Genomic DNA, 12929 nt, shown 5'->3' with positions numbered 1-12929 from the left:
TTGAAAAAATGAAAACCTAACTTTACTCAAAATCTGAAAATGTAGGTTTGACTACAGTTAACAAGCCTAATATCCCACATCTTCCAATGTCATGTTACACTGACTAGGTTATGGGAAGCTCAGCGGTTAAGTGGGATGCTCATAGTTGGTAGCTGGTTTTACCTGTATAGCTAACCAAATAGTAGCTCTGCATACCTCATAGTTAGTATTTTACAGGTGAGAGAGAATCAATCATGGGCAATGTTCATGTTGCCCTGTGTTATGTATAAGTACAGTTAAAGTATCTCTAAAGTGTGAGAACCCCACAAACATCTCCCCATATTTCAGCCACCTGGGCAGTCGTAAGCATGACTTGGTAGAAGGGAGATTTGGGGTTAACAGAATTCACTCTTGCATTTTCAGAGCCGGAGTGGAGTTGCATCTAAATAGTCACAGTATTGGCACTGGGGAGTGAAGATTATTGAAACCTGGTCAAAGCTCTCTGTAACATCTAGATTATTTCCTTTTTTGCACAATGACACACTTTCTTCTTCGTTGTTACAATCTGTGTCTCTCTATCCTCTTTTCCTCCTATTTATGTGTCTGTCCTCCCAATATGACATTTCATTTCTTTGTCTGTTTAGACCAAACAGTCCTCTGGTGACAAACTCATGGATGGTTCTGATATCTACAGTTTATTAGAGTCTACAAGAAAGCCATCTGAGTTCATAGGAGAGGTTACAACTACTTCACAAAACTGGGCTCAGGTGGCTGCTTATTGGATGTATTTATTAGCTTCATTCCAACTTTTGCTTGTACTTTGCTTACGCTTTTACGAATTGATGCTGAAAGGAGTCAGTAATATGAGACTGGCGTTTCTGTAACTGCCTTGACACAATGGGCTACAATCACTGCTACACTTCAAATCATTTAGATAATACTCTGAAAATGATACAGATAAAAGGTGTCTGGAAATATGAATGGTGAATATAGTTTGCAGGGCAAAATGATGGAGCTTCCTGACCATTTTGTGCCAAGCAATGGAAATTCTATTGCCAAGCAGATTGCATTTAATGGGACATAAAATGAGCAGCAAGAGAGAAATAAATAAAATACAAATATATGACAAGCAAGCTTAAGTGCTCTTTTATTATAGCCTAGAAACTGGCTCCAAACATTTATAAAACATAGATAAATTTGCTTTCACTAGAACACTTAATTTGGTGGTCCATTAGGCATACCAAAAATACAGAAAACGCTTTATATAAGGTTACAGATTGTGCTAGAGTGCATGTTTCAGTTTATGTTAAAAATACAGGGGCTAATCTTAAACATCATATTCACAATAAGGTATATATGTTAGCACTTTTTAAAGTACAAATTAAAGGGGTTATCCAGGAATTGGTCTGGATAGGTTATGAATATTAGATTGGCGAGGGTTCGACACCCAGGACCGCCACCGATCATCTGTTAGAAGAGGCCGACGCCCCGTGAGGGCCTAGTTGCAGCTCATCCCCATTCAAGTCAATGAGGCTGAGCTGCAATACCAAGCACAGCCACTATGCAATGTACGGCGCTGTGCTTGGAGAGCTGCCAGGAGATGGCTGTGCTCACCAGAGATCCTGTGAGTGTGGCAGCTCCCTGAAACAGCTGAAGCCAGGATAGCGGGACTCAGACACCCGTTGATGTGATAATGATAACCTTTCTGGATAGCCCCTTTAAAGCAGGCACTGTAGTTGGGATCCTATTAGCCCACATCATGAGTATGTTCCCATGTGTGCATACAGTAACTTGATTCTTTTTTTTTTATATACTGTATATATGAATAATATATGAATTATTTTGTTTTTTTATTGATTTTTCAGATTTTTTTTAAATTTTATTTCTGTTGACACTGTTGCTTGGCTAACAATGCTCTATTCTCCTTGCAGAAAATTGAAAGAAACACAGAATGGGAGACAAGTGGTATAATAACTGAAAAGGAGGACACTGCGCAAAGAACAAAAGAGAAGGTTGTGCAGGGAATAATCGGTTTGGAGGAAACGGGGGATATGCATGCAGTGGGGGATGCAGCTCATCTGACTGCAGAGCAGGCAAGCACAATCATTGCTTCTGGCTTGAAAGGGAGTGAGGGTACTGCATTAACAGAGGAAGCTGCTAAAGAGGAAGATGAGGTTGCTGATGGTTCTGTTGCTAGCTATGCTCAAGAGGAGCAGCATGGCAAAACGACTCATGATGCAGCATTGTTGGATGGCAAGCCTCTTGAGGAGGTAACTGGCTGATGTGAAGTGTTTCCATTTAACGTGTGTGTGTGGAGTTTGGCAACCCTCTCCTATGCTATTCAAAGCTTTGCACTTAGTTGTCCACTTGCTAATTTTCAAGGGATTGTTTATAGCATGCTATGTGTTTGGTGATGCTGGTCAAGAGTTTCATTTGTTTTTTACCCATGTGATGGATAGATAATATAAAAATTAACATTTTTAAAATCTGAATTCTGGTTTAAATGAAAAAGTGTAGAGTAGAATAAGGTGGACTATAAAATTTCATGTTGTATATACCGGATATATTTTTAAAGTCTAAGGATGTAAATATAAGGATGAAATTGCATTAAGAACTGCAGGAGCAAGATATCCATTAACAAGCTCCACCTGTAGGTGACAACCTTGTAAGTAGGCCCCTTAAGGACCAATATATTTTGGGCCCCCAGTATTACAACTGAACATTAAGTTATTGAAGACAGTTCATACAGAAAAAGTCTGTGAACTAGCCAGGCAGTACAGAAATAAACAGGGAAGGCTAAACAGAGACAAATATGTAACATAATTGAGATTGTAACCGTGGAGTAGTAGAGTTGAGTTTGTAACTTTGGAGTTGCAGAGTTGAGAATGAAAGCACAAGAGTTAACGGAAATCTTAAAAGTAACACCAGATATTGGAGCAGAGACACGAGCTGGAGCATAGACTTAGGAGCTGGAGAACAGACATGTAGTCTAGAAAGTATCCAATGGTTGTCACCAGGAGAGCAGTTCAGGAACCAAGATAGTAACTGGAGCATAGTCAACGACAGCTAGTATTCAGGTGATACCACAATTACCAGGGATACTAGGAACTCTAAACAAACTTGGAACAGTGTGGCTTGAAGTAAAATACATATGCACAGCAAGGATCTGGATAGGTCCATCCAGGTATACACTTGTGAAATGTACAGTCGTGGCCAAAAGTTTTGAGAATTACATAAATATTGGAAATTGGAAAACTTGCTGCTTAAGTTTTTATAATAGCTATTTGCATATACTCCAGAATGTTATGAAGAGTGATCAGATGAATTGCATAGTCCTTCTTTGCCATGAAAATTAACATAATCCCCAAAAAAACTTTCCACTGCAATTCATTGCTGTCATTAAAGGACCTGCTGAGATCATTTCAGTAATCGTCTTGTTAACTCAGGTGAGAATGTTCACGAGCACAAGGCTGGTGATCATTATGTGAGGCTGATTGGGTTAAAATGGCAGACTTGACATGTTAAAAGGAGGGTGATGCTTGAAATCATTGTTCTTCCATTGTTAACCATGGTGACCTGCAAAGAAACGCGTGCAGCCATCATTGCGTTGCATAAAAATGGCTTCACAGGCAAGGATATTGTGGCTACTAAGATTGCACCTCAATCAACAATTTATAGGATCATCAAGAACTTCAAGGAAAGAGGTTCAATTCTTGTTAAGAAGGCTTCAGGGCATCCAAGAAAGTCCAGCAAGCGCCAGGATCGTCTCCTAAAGAGGATTCAGCTGCGGGATCAGAGTGCCACCAGTGCAGAGCTTGCTCAGGAATGGCAGCAGGCAGGTGTGAGCGCATCTGCACGCACAGTGAGGCGAAGACTTTTGGAAGATGGCCTGGTGTCAAGAAGGGCAGCAAAGAAGCCACTTCTCTCCAAAAAAAACATCAGGGACAGATTGATCTTCTGCAGAAAGTATGGTGAATGGACTGCTGAGGACTGAGGCAAAGTCATATTCTCCGATGAAGCCACTTTCCGATTGTTTGGGGCATCTGGAAAAAGGCTTGTCCGGAGAAGAAAAGGTGGGCGCTACCATCAGTCCTGTGTCATGCCAACAGTAAAGCATCCTGAGACCATTCATGTGTGGGGTTGCTTCTCATCCAAGGGAGTGGGCTCACTCACAATTTTGCCCAAAAACACAGCCATGAATAAAGAATGGTACCAAAGCACCCTCCAACAGCAACTTCTTCCAACAATCCAACAACAGTTTGGTGAAGAACAATGCATTTTACAGCACGATGGAGCACCGTGCCAAAAGTGATAACTAAGTGGCTCGGGGACCAAAACGTTGACATTTTGGGTCCATGGCGTGGAAACTCCCCAGATCTTAATCCCATTGAGAACTTGTGGTCAATCCTCAAGAGGCGGGTGGACAAACAAAAACCCACTAATTCTGACAAACTCCAAGAAGTGATTATGAAAGAATGGGTTGCTATCAGTCAGGAATTGGCCCAGAAGTTGATTGAGAGCATGCCCAGTCGAATTGTAGAGGTCCTGAAAAAGAAGGGCCAACACTGCAAATACTGACTCTTTGCATAAATGTCATGTAATTGTCGATAAAAGCCTTTGAAACGTATGAAGTGCGTGTAATTATATTTCACTACATCACAGAAACAACTGAAACAAAGATCTAAAAGCAGTTTAGCAGCAAACTTTGTGAAAACTAATATTTGTGTCATTCTCAAAACTTTTGGCCACGACTGTACATTGATCCTTAGGCTACCTGAATGAAGGAACTGTCTGGATATGTATAGCAAATCTTGATTAGTTCAGCTGAACTATGGAAGAGTTTATTCATTAGATATGATGGTATAGATGAGTGTGGCTGAGATGTTGCGGCAGAACAACATATAGACATAGCAGAGCTGGATTGTAACATGAGTAGCAGACTTGCATTTGTAGAGGAGACCACAACAAGCCACCCAGGTCAAAAGGTATCCAACCAGCAGGGAAGAAGTGAGTAACAGCATAGTCCAAGCAATATTATTTTTATTCTTTTCATTGTCACATTCCAAGAGTTACAACTTTTATTTTTTACTGTTGAGAAAATAGTTTGAAGGCCAGGTTTTGTAAGATAGATTTTTGATTATTACGGTCATACAAATTTGATATAGCTTTTTTTTTTTTATAGTGTAGTAAGTTTGTTGCATGTTTTTGAGGCACCACTTTCGGAGATCTATAACATTTTAATTGTTTTTCCGTCAATGTAGCCATATAGGCTTTTTTGCCACTAGTATATGAGCAGGGTGAAAGAGCTCTACCACCGCCACCCCAGGGTATACAGGGGACGCCTTATCATGTACTAATGAATGGTAGCACAACGATTGGCAATTGGAAAGGCAGTGGAGTGTTGGAAAGCAGGTAAAGAGCCTGGAAACATGACTTAAGTTAAAAGCCAAACTAGAGCCACCTATCTGTAGGCAGCACTACAGAGTGGGATTGTGGTCGGCTATACTTTTCCAGAGATCATTGCCCTAAAGCAGGATCTCACTTTCCAAATATTTTGAAATGTGTAACTCTTGAATGCAATGTGTCAACTACAAACGGATCCGTCCCCATTGACTTACATTGTAAGTCTGGACGGATCCGTTTGCCTCCGCACGGCCAGGCGGACACCCGAACCCTGCAAGCTGCGTTCGGGTGTCCACCTGCTGGGCGGAACGGAGGCCAAGCGGAGCCAGACTGAGGCATTCTGAGCGGATCCGCATTCACTCAGAATGCATTGGGGCTGGACGGATGCGTTCGGGGCCGCTTGTGAGAGCCTTCAAACGGAGCTCACAAGCGGAACCCTGAACGCTAGTGTGAAAGTAGCCTAAGGCTCAATTCACACCTGAGCGTTTTACAGCGCGTTCCTACGCGCTGTAAAACGCTCAACAAGGAGAAACCAATGCTTCCCTATGGGAATGGTTCTCACCTGGGCGTTTTACAGCGCGTACGATCGCGCTGTAAAACGCCCGACGCTCACACAAGTACAGGAGCGTTTTTTTGGGCGCTTGTCGCGCGTTCCCGTACATAGACTTTCGGGAACGCGCGACACTGTGTGCACACTTGTCTCTGTATGCGCGCTTGTAAACGTCCGTACAATCGCGCATACAGAGCGCTCCTTTCAGAACGCTCAGGTGTGAATTGAGCCTTAGTCACTGGGAATTATGTTGCCCTGGTGGTTTCTGTGTAGGTTACTAACTGGTACCATGTAAGACATACTTGCATGTTTTCTAGTTACCCCTGTTTATGTTTTTTGGGGGAAAAATTAACTCACTGCAGCAGTAACACAAAAAGGAATTAAGGCCTGTTTACACTTCACAATTTTTAATTAACACTGATTAACACTCCTCAACGTCCCAAGCAATTGCAAGCATAACATGCACATTTACATCAAATTTACTTGTTATTGTTACTGCTTTCCCAAACTATTGTTGCAATCACTTAGATTCATTTAAATATTAACACTAATTGTTAAGTGTAAATGGACTTTAATGAACTTGTTTTTTTCCTGCTGGCTTAATAATACCATTTGTTTTGTACGGGAACATTTTTTTAAAATATGGACTTTTTTTCTTTGCCCTCAGTCTCCCCTTGTGAAAACAGAGATTATCACTTTTGGCACTATTGCAGAAGGAGAGAAGCCTGACGTGTCTACTAAGGATGTACCTGTAATACATACAGAAACAAAAACCATAACATATGAATCCTCAGAGGTAAAAAAAAAAAATGAAATACATTGATGACTCAAACGCACCCTTTAATTTGAAAAGAGCTTCCTGGTTTCAGTTACTTCTGTGCACCATTAGTACTAAAACACTGTATATGTTTTGAGGAAAAAACATAAGGAGTTGCTTAAAGGAAATCTGAAACTCCCTTTTACCCCCATCCAGCTGCCAGAAGTAATGCATACTGCATACCTCCCAACTTTTTGGACGTTCAAAGAGGGACACTTATGGTTCATTGTGTGAAAGATCCACTTTTCTTGCATATCTATCAATATCTTCAGTAGTTTTCTCGTACAAAATAGTGCAAAAATTATCTGAATATAGAAATTTGTTAAATTCAAATAGCATCAAATAATGAAATGAGGGCTCTGATATGCTTAAGGGAGACAACCAAACACGTTCTGGATCAATATTGTAAATACAATAATGAAAATCTATACCTCAGATCAAAAAGAGTGGCACTTGGGAGGACTGCATACTGTGATACACGCTGATTCTAAGGCCTCTTTCACACTTGCGTTGTTGGGATCCGGCATGCACTTCCGTTGCCGGAGGTGCCCGCCGGATCCGGAAAAACGCAAGTGTACTGAAAGCATTTGAAGACGGAACCGTCTTCCAAATGCTTTCAGTGTTACTATGGCACCCAGGACGCTATTAAAGTCCTGGTTGCCATAGTAGGAGCGGGGAGCGGGGGAGCGGTATACTTACAGTCCGTGCGGCTCCACGGGCGCTCCAGAATGACGTCAGAGCGCCCCATGCGCATTGGATGACGTGATCCATGCGATCACGTGATCCATGCGCTTGGGGCGCCCTGACGTCACTCTGGAGCGCCCGGGGAGCCGCACGGACGGTAAGTACACTCCCCCGCTCCCCACTACACTTACCATGGCTGCCAGGACTTTAGCATCCCGGCAGCCATGGTAACCACTCTGAAAAAGCTAAATGTCGGCTCCGGCAATGCGCCGAAACGACGTTTAGCTTAAGGCCGGATCCGGATCAATGCCTTTCAATGGGCATTAATTCCGGATCCGGCATTGCGGCAAGTGTTCCGGATTTTTGGCCGGAGCAAAAAGCGCAGCATGCTGCGGTATTTTCTCCGGCCAAAAAACGTTCCGTTCCGGAACTGAAGACATCCTGATGCATCCTGAACGGATTTCTCTCCATTCAGAATGCATTAGGATAAAACTGATCAGGATTCTTCCGGCATAGAGCCCCGACGACGGAACTCTATGCTGGAAGACAAGAACGCAGGTGTGAAAGAGCCCTAAGTATGTATTTCTTTCAGTCAAACTCCTTTAAATCCCCTGCAATTTACTTGAAAAGCTTCTGAGTAGTACATGTCAGTCACATGTAAATCACACCTTCTTGTTCCTTGCACTCTGCCCCACTTCTTAAATATTCATAGTCAGCAGTTGCTGGGATGGTGAATATCAGAGCACATGGGCAGCCTCAGTAACGGTATCTGTACACACCATGTAACTGTGTTGACTAATTTAGACCGAGTTGCTATGTTTAGGTTTTTTTTATAACGTTTTTAAAGCCAAAGCCAGGAGAGGAACAAAGAGAGAACACCCAGTCTTCCCTTTATACACTCAGTGAGAAAAAAAAAGTAACACTCCAAGAAGGAGTTGTTGGAATCCAAAAACATTATATGTGTGAATGTAATGATGGTATATGTAAGTGATTCCAATATTAGAGTGAAAGGATAATTTTATTGGAGAAAACTCTACAATTGAAGGGAGGCGCTAGTATTCTGTTGGGCCTTCTCTAGCCTGGATACAAGCTGAGATATGGTTAGCATGGAGGCATAGAGGTTCTGTATGGTATCCTGCAGCATATTTGCCCACAGCTGGGCCTGTGGATCCTGCACACTTGTAAGTTGCTGAAGATGACATTCCTAACAATTTATTTCCATTGTGGATTACTATTCCTCATAATAACCTTATTGATAGCATGCCAAGGTGTGTGAGTGCATGTATTATTCTTATATGAATGTATTTTTGCACGTGGCACATCGAATAAATTTAGATGTTTTGGTTCTATTTTTTATCATTTGCATATCATGAACATGTCTGTCAATCCTTTGATTTCCATAATTCAGCGGGGGGGGGGGGGGGGGGGGGGGGGGTCAGAGTTTAGTGAAAAATAAATACATAGGGGGGAATTTATCACACCCTGCACTTTAGAAACCCGGCTTCAAAAAGTCGTAAAATAGGGGCTTTTGTGGTCCCTTGAGCAAAAATGTTGCTACTTTTTTACACCACTCTAGTTTTGAAAAGTGGGTAGGGTTAGCTATGTTAATGAGCTTCACTCCAGATCTATCACTGAGACATTTTTAAAAAGAAGTCACAGTCACTCCAGTACAAGGATGATATAGGAAAACTGGAGTAACATTTCTAGACAAGTGTTAGGTTTAAAGATGCACCAAATTTATCAAATATCATGTGACATTTGATAAATCTGGTGCAAATGACTACAGCGCAGACTACAGCAAAACTGACTTCAAATATTACCCTCATGAAAAATTCCCCATATAGTATATGACAACAGTATGGCGGGTATGAATAGTAGATGCAGATGGCAATGTTGTATTTGGCACTGTAGAAAACATCTTGTCATTGCCACCGAATATGTTTATGTTCATTTTCATATCTTTATTTTCAACCAGGACTAAGATATACTGATGTAAACATTGCAGTATCATAGTGTCAGGAAATTGGCACTCTGAAATGTTTCTAAAATGTGGTATTGCACTCGCTTGCAAAACTTGATTTGGCAGCAAAATGAACACTTGATAACACATGATCACTTAACTAATAAACTGCTGCTGACTGTGTACTGAAAATGATTAGTAGGTCCAACGTCCAGATAAGTCATTGGTATTTCTGTGTAGGCCTTTGTGTTGTTTGAGAAGCTCGGGGGGAGAAGCAAAATGAGTGGAAAAAAAAATCTTATAGATCCTTAGACTGCATTCTGATTGTCCATAACCCAACTGAGGGACAAAGACAGATTTATCTTGCAAATTTGTTCTGTTACGTTATCCACAGTGCACGTTTGGTAACAGTCTTTTGTGCATTTTTTTTCTTTTTCCAATTCCAATATGGTCTTCGGGGTACAGTACATCACACTTTGTCTTTTGACGTTTGGATGCTACAGTAGCTGTTTGTAGTCACATGTAGAAAACTCTTAAAGGGGTTTTGCACTTTCATATAACTGATGATCTATCCTCTGGATAGATCATCAGCATCTGACCAGCGGGGGTCCGACACCCGGGACCCCGCCGATCAGCTGTTTGAGAAGGCAGTGGCGCTCCAGCAGCGCCGCGGCCTTCTCACTGTTTACCGCCGGGCCGCCGTCCCAGTGACGTCACGACTAGTATCAACTAGCGTGGGCGGGGCTAAGCTCTGTTCACTTGAATGGAGCTTAGCCCCGCCCACGCTAGTTGATACTAGTCGTGACGTCAGTGGGCCGGCGGCCCGGCGGTAAACAGTGAGAAGGCCGCGGCGCTGCTGGAGAGCCGCTGCCTTCTCAAGCAGCTGATCGAGGATAGATCATCAGTTAAATGAAAGTGCAGAACCCCTTTAATAATGAGAAAAAACACCTGCAGTCTCATAGACTAAGGTATTATTACAATGCAGTGTTGCAGCAAATTATATTGTAGCAAAAAAGTAACCGAAATGCATGTACTAACTAGAGCATTTTAGATGAGTCTGCAGGTGGTGCGTGTTTCTGTTGCATCAAATAGTCTATCTTCATCTGTAGGACCCAGCTCATCCATGTGTTACAGGGAGGGCTATTGATTTCAGTAGGTGCAGTATATTTCTCCAGGAACTCAAGGTTGATTTCCCTGGGAATTAAAGCGGTCATACATAAAGGGGTTCTGTCTTTGCTTCAGCTTTTTAACATTGTTCCTTAACACAGAAATGCTTTGAGGTCTAAGGTTTCAAATGTAAAATGTTTCAGTGTATCATGAACAGTTGCAAGATAGTAAAGATATCACATAAATTACAGTTTGTAACCTGCATCTAAAAGCCTTTACTATTTTGCATTGTCCAAAGCACAATTTCATGCTTTGTGTGTGGCATGTCCATTTCAAGCATCACTGAGGGCAATTTCCTAAAACTTAACTTTTATTCTACATACAATTAAAATAAAAAACATAATAGGTGCGGTCCAGACTGGACCATGATACAATTAGTACAAAAAGCTGTCACTGCAATGGACGGTTAGCAAGGAGAATTCGGACAATCGGATACAATTGGGGCAGAGAATCAGGATATACTCTTGTCTGTCCCTATTTTTGCCCATGTCAATACTGACAATCGGATACAATTGTTTTAAACAGATGTGGGCCAACAGATTTTAGATTACTTGCTCCAGAAAATTGGCGTAAATTATGCCTGATATCTGTGCCTAGCCTAGCTAATGTAGATTGCATTTTCTGACACACAGATTGGTGATGATCCAAAATTATAAAAAGTTTATACCACATAAGTTTGGCATATTTTACACCAGTGGATTTTGTATTAAAGGAGTTCCTCAACATGTAAAACATGTCTCCCAATGCCTGGCCCCCTCAGATAGATTATACTTACTCCGCTCCCCGGCACCCGCGTCGCTCCTGCTCCCCGCACGGCCACCACTGCATATCCCCGTCGTGCGGATCAAAACATCCAGCAATGGGGGGCTTGCCAATAGCGGGCCACAACGGGGACGAGCTTCCCTAGCATTGCAGGTGACCCCGCCAGAGCCATAATAGCTGTTGTATACACATATAAACTGTAGTATCTGGAGAACTGTATGTTAACTAATGTGGAATATATTTTTATTGAAATGTTTCTAGTCTAACCATTTATTCCTCAGGACTTCCAAACATAAAGTAGATCAGAAGTAGTTGTAGTTTAGCAATTTTCTAATGGATGGAGGTCTGCTCTGCGTTTTATTTCAGCGTCTACACCTGAGGAGCTCATAGATCACTCAATCCTATAAAATGTAACTACTGTATATGCATTTCTGGAGGCACAATGACAATAGCTTTGTGACTATACATAGGAATGCTAGATTGTTTATAGATCACGTGCTAGGTTGTGGGCCATTGTATGGGTTTTGTGCCAACCATTACCATAGGCACAGCTCATTTGTATGTATTTAAGGTGCAGTACATGGGCATACATTTGTATTAGTTTTCCAGCTCTGCCTACATGCAGCAATAATATATATGAAGTTACATATGGTAAAACATGTAAAGATACAATTGTCATTTCTTTGCGTACCTTTTCATTGCCATTAAATACAAGAAAAGCATTTGCATATTGAGACTGCATTTATCATCCGACTATTTACATGATGGTCATTAACTTAAATCAGACTAAAAAGACTAAATAATGGCTGTTATCATTATAAAGTTAAATCCTTTTAAAATTATGCTTTACATTCTGCTTTAGTTCTATAAAAAGTGGCTACTAAAATTACATTGGGCAGTGTGGCCAGGTGCCATGTATTGCTGATAACTTGGGCATGTCCCTTGCTATTATGGTACAGAACAGCTACACAAGCTCACCATACACATTAGATGAATGTTAGCCAAGCTTGCTGATTTTGGTGGCTTCCGCCAACCATCTAATGGTGTTGGGGCCTCCCGACTTTCTCTCTTGGTAGCAGATGTCAGCGGAGATGAGCTGCTGCCAGTGGAGTCTAGCAGCATCTTTCTTCCTGCTCACTCGAGCGTGCGCGTGTATGGACAGGTCAGCTTTTACTTGAATGTGTGGCTGGCCAATAACTTATGTGAAAAGAACTGTTTCTCAGTGGAAGTAGTGGATTTATTTTATCTGATTCTCATTTACTTCAGTGTATATTTTCTGTGCCCATAAATGATCGGAAAGTGAATGTCCCCCTTTGAAAAGCATATTTTTTTTAATCTAAATGTTTCAAACTTTGGATTAATTTCCTTATATATGTTTATAGTGATTGGATCTTAGTTTTTCTGGTACAGAGCTCTACACCCCCTATATAAACATAGAAATCAAATAAAACACCCTTGCTGCCTGCAGCCACCACTAGAGGGAGAGTCGGAGAGTACTGCATACGGTTTACATTGACTCATTGATCATGCAGTAAGCTCCTATGCTCCCTTTAGTGGTGATAATATTTAGATCTATGACTGTTCAGGGAAGTTAAAGCTCTGTGTCA

At 41.6% G+C, this 12929-nt stretch overlaps 1 protein-coding gene across 21 annotated transcripts in view; it reads left to right on the top strand.

The window, feature by feature from the left end:
- Positions 1 to 12929, top strand: part of EPB41L3 (erythrocyte membrane protein band 4.1 like 3) — a 342189-nt gene that overhangs the window by 310740 nt on the left and 18520 nt on the right. For 17 of the 21 annotated variants that reach the window (XM_040433765.1, XM_040433753.1, XM_040433752.1 and 14 more), the window contains 3 exons: positions 624 to 746; positions 1911 to 2249; positions 6600 to 6728. In XM_040433765.1, the coding sequence (XP_040289699.1) occupies positions 624 to 746; positions 1911 to 2249; positions 6600 to 6728 (591 nt within the window). The remainder of the gene's footprint in view (positions 1 to 623; positions 747 to 1910; positions 2250 to 6599; positions 6729 to 12929) is intronic. The other 4 variants (XM_040433768.1, XM_040433770.1, XM_040433769.1 and 1 more) reach the window with 2 other exon arrangements.

Source organism: Bufo bufo, chromosome 5 (genome assembly GCF_905171765.1).
Source record: "Bufo bufo chromosome 5, aBufBuf1.1, whole genome shotgun sequence".
Lineage (NCBI taxonomy): Eukaryota > Metazoa > Chordata > Amphibia > Anura > Bufonidae > Bufo > Bufo bufo.
This window is presented reverse-complemented; position numbering and strand designations above follow the sequence as displayed.